The 6505-nt window shown below is 32.2% G+C and overlaps 1 protein-coding gene across 2 annotated transcripts; it reads right to left on the bottom strand.

The window, feature by feature from the left end:
- Window positions 1-1771: 1771 nt before the first annotated feature.
- On the bottom strand, window positions 1772-5187 carry LOC107916840 (receptor-like protein 6). Of its 2 annotated transcripts, XM_041086873.1 has the most exons (3): window positions 2576-5187; window positions 2076-2461; window positions 1772-1983 (listed from the first exon to the last, which is right to left on the bottom strand). In XM_041086873.1, the coding sequence occupies exons 1-2, from the start codon at window positions 4785-4787 to the stop codon at window positions 2091-2093; spliced, it is 2583 nt and encodes an 860-aa protein (XP_040942807.1). In that variant the 5' UTR covers window positions 4788-5187; the 3' UTR covers window positions 1772-1983; window positions 2076-2090. The 2 variants fall into 2 exon arrangements, with proteins under 2 accessions (XP_040942807.1, XP_016701698.1); XM_016846209.2 differs by having other exon boundaries at window positions 2076-5187.
- Window positions 5188-6505: the final 1318 nt, after the last annotated feature.

Here is a 6505-nt window from a genome sequence, read left to right as displayed (position 1 = left end):
CGAGGTTCGGCCAATTTAGCTTACGTCCTCGGACACTACCAAATTAATATTTCCTCTAGAAATATTACAAAGGAGAAGATTTTGGGATAATACAACCAAAGGGGGAGGGGTTCTATATATAACAAACCAAACCCCCTCCATTTCTATCTTTTCCTAATGTGGGATATTGCCAATATTCAACACCATCCTTCTTCACTTCTTTAATAGCATTTACTGTTTCAAAGTAAATAGGATGAACATAAGAGTCCTGTGAAGTGTGAATTTATTTTCAGAGATGAAGCACTTGAACATTGAAAACGGACTTCATGGCTGAGTCAAGCATTGATGTAGCAATTCATTTCAAACTTGTTGCCAAATCGTCAAAATCCCAGACCATGAAAGCTGTAAAACTATGGAGAAAAAGAAAGGTAAATAATTGAAGTAAGATATCAACTAAGAATCCTCTCAATCAAAACTTTCCATGATAATTGTAATTGTTTATTGAAATTTATTCCGGACTCATGAACGGTTCTACTGATAAAGCAATCTGCAGCAAAAGTTTCCATTTTTCTCTGAAACTTTATAATATTTTAGTGATGATTAGCATAGGAAATCTAAGCCTTGATTCTCATTCAAACTATTTTTTGATAATAAATATGAAAAAAGGATATAAAATAAAATGAGTTACCGTTGGTTTTAATCTGCCTAATTGAAAATAATATTTTAGTTTGCATCTTATTTAAATTGTTGTCTAAATAGATTGTCCAAATACGAGATTGAATTTTAAATTACTAAATATTTTAATTTAATATTTTAAAAATTATAAAAATATAAATTATTAAAATTTAAAATTTAATTTTAACCCTTAAAAACATTTTCTGACTTCCTCCTTGCCCCCAACTGCATCTTCAACCTGCCAATTGCAACCTATTTAGGCAGCCATTCATAACAATTCTGAATAAATAAGTTTTATCCAATAAAACAAGTGGATTACAGTCTTCCTTAAGCCACTACTTTCAATTTGCAAGGTTTGAGACAATAATAATAATAATAATAATATGCCTTGAGCCCATTTTCTTATGATAAAATCACCTCAAGTTTAAAAAAAAAACATTTAAATAGTTAAAAATTGAAACTTTAAAAAATTAAAAGAATATATCCAAAAATTAAAACTATAAATATATTTTAAAATTGTAATACTTCTTTTCAAAAATATTTATCAACTCAAAATTTATTAACAGTGAATGACGTATTTGCTCTTAATAATTTTTAAAATTACCTATTCAAATTGTAATTATATCTATGATAATTTTAAAAATTAAATATTTAAACTATAATTAATTTTCTTGGTTGTTTTATTCCATTAAAGTTCATATTAATGTGTTATTTCTATTAAATTAAAATGTAAATTAATTTATCTTATTTCTATTAAATTAAAATGTAAATTAATTTATCTTAGTAAATAAATTAATTATTAAATTGACTTGAATTTTAGTTCGATTGGTATGGGCGTTATTGCCAATGCAGGAAAACCTGAATTTGAGTGTATTGAAACGCATTATTATCTTATTTATGAGTAGAGGAGGAACTACAGGTAGTTCTAGGTATTGTGTAAAGATATAATCAGTATTCTAAAAAGGACTATTTATTATTGAATTAATGATTTTTAATCGTTAATTAAATTAAAAAGCATCTTATAATTAGAAAATTAGTATATCAATAACTCATAAAGGGATTTAAACTTTTATAATTACTTGATAATTAATATTTAATAGTTGAATAAGAAAAAACGTGACGTAATTGGAAAACTTATTATTAATTTTGCTGACCAAACTTTAAGCATGATCGAATTGAACAAGCAATGCAAGTTATCCTCCAACGACACCTTGAATCCTATCTTAAAACCACTTGCACTGGAAACGAACCCAGAAACTATCCTCTTTAATTTCTAGCCAATTGTATTGTAGCAAGGGTGCATTCTTCTCTCAGCTTCAGTTCGAACCACTGTACATGACAGTAAAAATTGAGGAAAGAGATTAAGTCTAATCTCTAGATTACAAAACCAATGAGAAATTAATAGATGGTTAAAAACATACCTTGAAATTTTAAATTCAGTGAATGTTTCTTTTTCCTCGAATTTTGCAAACCCACCTTGTAACATTCGGTTTCCAATCTCTCTCAACCATTCTCACAAACCACCACGGCCTTCCAGTAGTGAACATGATGTAGCCGGTGCTCAATCCTAGCACTGCTCCACATCCATATCCCATCATTACAAGTTGCCATAAAAAGCTTATTGGAGAACCTTCATCTTCCTTGAACTTCGATGCAGGTGGTTTAGGTTCGTCACCATTGTCGCATTGCTTTGTCAAAGGGAAGCCACATAATCCCAAGTTTCCATGATAGGAATCGTTCTCAAAAGTGTCGAATTGATTTCCATGGGGGATTGGTCCCACCAGATTATTATCGGAAAAATTTAACACTGCAAGAAATGTCAAGTTTGTCAACTGAGATGGAATCCTGCCGCTGAGCTTGTTTGATGAAAGATCTAATGATTCAAGTTCCACTAAATTTCCCAACGAGGGTGGGATATGACCTATGAAGTTGTTGTGAGACAGGTTGAGCATGTGAATTGCATGAAGCTCTCCAATGACGTCAGGGATCTTTCCATAGAATTTATTGCTTGAAAAATCAATGCCAGAGAAAATGGGTAACGATCTTTTGTACTCCAACTTTATGTCTGATCCTTTCATCGTTACATTCAATGAAATTTGACCATAATAATCGAGTGCTAAATGTTGATACAGTCCTAGATTTTCCCAGGCTTCTTGAAACATTGATTTATGTCTGCTTATTGCATGCTTCAAAGCATCTAGATTTTGGAAGAAAGCTGTAGGCAAGAGGCCAGTAAATTTATTCTGAGAGAGATCAGCAATTTGCAATGATGAAAAGGATGGTTTAGTATCATTGGAAATGCTCAAGGGACCTTGAAAATTGTTGAATCGGAGGATTAAAACTTGCAAATCTGGAAGTACACGCAACCAATGGGGAAAGGAGTCACTTAACTTGTTATTTGCCAGATTTAAGAACTTCAAAGAAGTACAATTACTCAAGGATCGTGGCAATAGCCCTTCCAATTGGTTGTCGTTAAGTGCGAGATTCACCAAAGCATTGTCATCGACGCAAAAATCAGGGATTTTTCCACGAAATTTATTCATTTGTAGGTTTATGTTTGAGATCTCGTGGCTAAAATTTCCAAGACAAGCCGGAATAACTCCTCCCAAGTAATTTCTAGACATGTCAAGGACATCAAGTGAAGTCAAATTACAAATTGAAGGAGGGATTTTTCCTGTCAAATTGTTGTTTGAAATCCAAAATCCTTGCAATGAAGGCGGTAGTGGAGTCAGAGGAAGATTGTGGAGTAGGTTTGAACGAAGATCAAGGAATTTAAGATTCTTCCCTGGAAAATGCTCTAAACCCGTCAGTGAGTTGTAGGAAAGATTTAAAACAATCAATTGTTCCCAACCTTCTGATTCCCACTTGAAAACTGAACCTTGAATTGAATTATTAGAGAGATCGAGAATCCTCAAGTTTTTGGCTGATCGTAAGAAATTTGGAAATTGCCTTACGTTGCAAGAAGAGAAGTACAATGTATCGAGCTCTTGAAAAGTAGTGTTAGAGCCACTGTCACTACTCCATGATAGCAATGTATTGTTTGAAAGATTAAGTTCTGTAAGCTCCTTTAGCTTTGAAAGCACATCTAATTTGATGACACCGCTAAAACTATTTGATGAAAGATCAAGTGTTAAAAGATTCTCTAACTTTGAAAACATAACTGAGTTGATTACACCATTAAAATTATTTGAGGAAAGATCAAGCTCAGTAAGGTTTACAAGATCAAAGAACGAACTCGGTATTTCACCATGGATTTCATTGTAGCCCAAATCAACCTTTTGAACTGAATTAGGCTTTTGAATCTGGTTGATAGGACCAGAGAGCCTGTTTCCACTGAGGTCTAACTCTTCCAAAGATGGCAAAGTAAAAGGCCAAGATGGAATTGCACCGGTTAACAAATTATTACTTAAACACAAAACTTTTAGATCCTGAAACCCGCGTACATGAGTCGGGAGGAAACCCTCTAGACTGTTGTTTGATAACACTAAATCAGTAAGCTGTTTAAGGCTGAAAAGTGAAGAGGGAAGTTGACCTTGGAATTCATTATTAGATAAATCCAGAAAGGTGATTTTTGTGAGGTTTCCAATGGATGCAGGAATTGACCCTCTGAATTGATTATCATAAAGGTCAATGTACTTGAGGTGACTACTCCAATTGGAGCTAGGGAGGCAACCTGTCAAAGAGTTCAAGCTTAGATCAACATATTCTAGGTACCGGAACTGGAATATTTCTGTAGGGAATTTCCCCTTCAAATTACAAAACTTAAGCCCCAACTGCTTTAGAGATGAAGGCAAGTTCATGAAGGAGGTAGGCACAACATCAGACATATTTACCAGGTCAAGTACAAGATTTTCTAATTTAGATAAGTTGCGCGTAAGCATGTCAAAACTTTGGCTACCAAATTTCAAACCATTTGAAGAAAGATTAAGTGAAATCAATTTTGATAGCAAAGAAATATTTGACGGAACTAAACCAGAGAAGGAACAACCAGAAAGATCAAGATATGTCAGACTTACTAACTGACTAAACCCAGATGGAATCGAACCACTGAAATTGTTGAAAGAAAGGTCGAGTCGTTTGAGTCCTTGAAGGCGGAAAAGGCTGGTGTTTGGGGAAAGTGAGCCGGCAAGCATAGAGCAACTAAGGTCGAGGCTAATCACCTGACCAGTTACTTTATTACAAGTGACTCCCTCCCATGTGCAGCAGTTTGTGCTTTCATTCCAAGATTTTGTTTTGGGATATGCACATAAATCTTTAGCAGATTCATCAATGAATAGGGTGTTGTTGAATTGGATCAAGGCGGAGGTGTCTTCCGGTAGACACAAAGGGGTAGGATTAAGAGAAGAGGAAGACAAACTCAAAAAAGAATCGACGACGGAAAGAAAGAACAGCACTAAGAGGAGACTACGGATTTGACACAACCATATAAACTTTCCTATTTCTAGAACCTAAGAAACAAGAGATGATTGGAGGCAAAAGTTTTAAGGAAATGAAGTTGGAAATTTGCTATGAGTGGAGGCTTGAGAGATGCTATGCGAAGGTGGATTTATTTATATTCCTTAATTTCATGTGGACTGCTGTAAGTCTTTCCCGAGTCTTTTAAAATTATTTAAATTTCTTGGAATGTGAGATTTGTTTTATAATAAAAATAAAAAAATTATTTATAAAAAATTATAAAAAAAAATAAGTAGATAAAGAATGAATAATTTTGTAAAATAATCTCGTTATATGTTTGGATCATATATTTTTTTTAAAAATATCTAAAACTATTCATACTTTCTCCTCAACTCATAATGAGAAGAATAAATATTTTAGCACTTCCTCCTGCATTAATAATAATATTCATGTCAATTGAACTAAGATTAAATTAATTTTTAATTAATATTTTTAAATATAAATTAAATAATAGAATTAAAAATAGAAAGTACTCTCGCCAGTTTAAAATATTTCTAAAGTCCTACTTATATATTTATATATATTATTATAGATAGATATCACCTTTTACGTTTGCTTTCGCTGTTAGTAACTCTTCCTACTTTTTTTGCTTTTGTTTACCTCTATTTTAGGGACACGTTGATTCTTTTAGATGATATGCTTTCTTGTTTTTATTGTAAACTTTATCAAAGAAAATAATGGAGGGACCCAACATTATTGCCATAATTAGATCCCAATAATTGAAGTTTTACTAGCAGGGTGTAATTATTTTTTCATGAGAATGATCAAATTTATCTTCGAAGAGTAATTTTTTACTACGGAATGTAAGAACATGTTAATAGTAGTTAAATTAACTTTATTAGAGGAACATGATTTGGCTAATTTTGATTGATACAAATTACCGAGAAACTATTTTTACTTTTTTGACTAGAGTTATTAAAGACGTACTTCCCACGTAAATTATTTTAACATTTCCACTAGGATGTAAATTTGATCGTATTAACAATCAGATTCTTGAATCTGTTTGTTCATTTAACAAGGAGGAAATTATGGCAGTGAACATCTTAAAAGTGATGGCTAGTGTGAACAAGTGCGCTATGATGTAATTTCTCTTTGTTCATTTAATTGTATTGACTATCAGATTTTTTGTATCTATGTCAGTAATGATGTATTAGATGGGCAGTGAAGTGAGGTATTAGTTTAATTACTTTTTTATTTTACGCTATAGTATTATTATAATATCTAATCTTACATCCACCTCTGTTTTTATACTAAACGCACCATTTATCCAAATTCACCCTAAATTTAATCTAATTTCATCAGTTTTTTTATATAATATTATTACATGAGAATCAATAAATAGGTACAAACACATAGATTTCAAGGCAATTAACATATAGAGGGATTGTTAATTTAT

Source organism: Gossypium hirsutum, chromosome D01, assembly GCF_007990345.1.
Source record: "Gossypium hirsutum isolate 1008001.06 chromosome D01, Gossypium_hirsutum_v2.1, whole genome shotgun sequence".
NCBI lineage: Eukaryota > Viridiplantae > Streptophyta > Magnoliopsida > Malvales > Malvaceae > Gossypium > Gossypium hirsutum.
Note: the sequence above shows the minus strand (reverse complement) of the source record. Positions and strands in the feature narration are given on the sequence as shown.

Coding starts and splice junctions, on each gene's coding strand:
- LOC107916840 (XM_016846209.2), bottom strand. CDS start 4,787: ATGCTTGCCGGCTCACTTTCCCCAAACACCAGCCTTTTCCGCCTTCAA.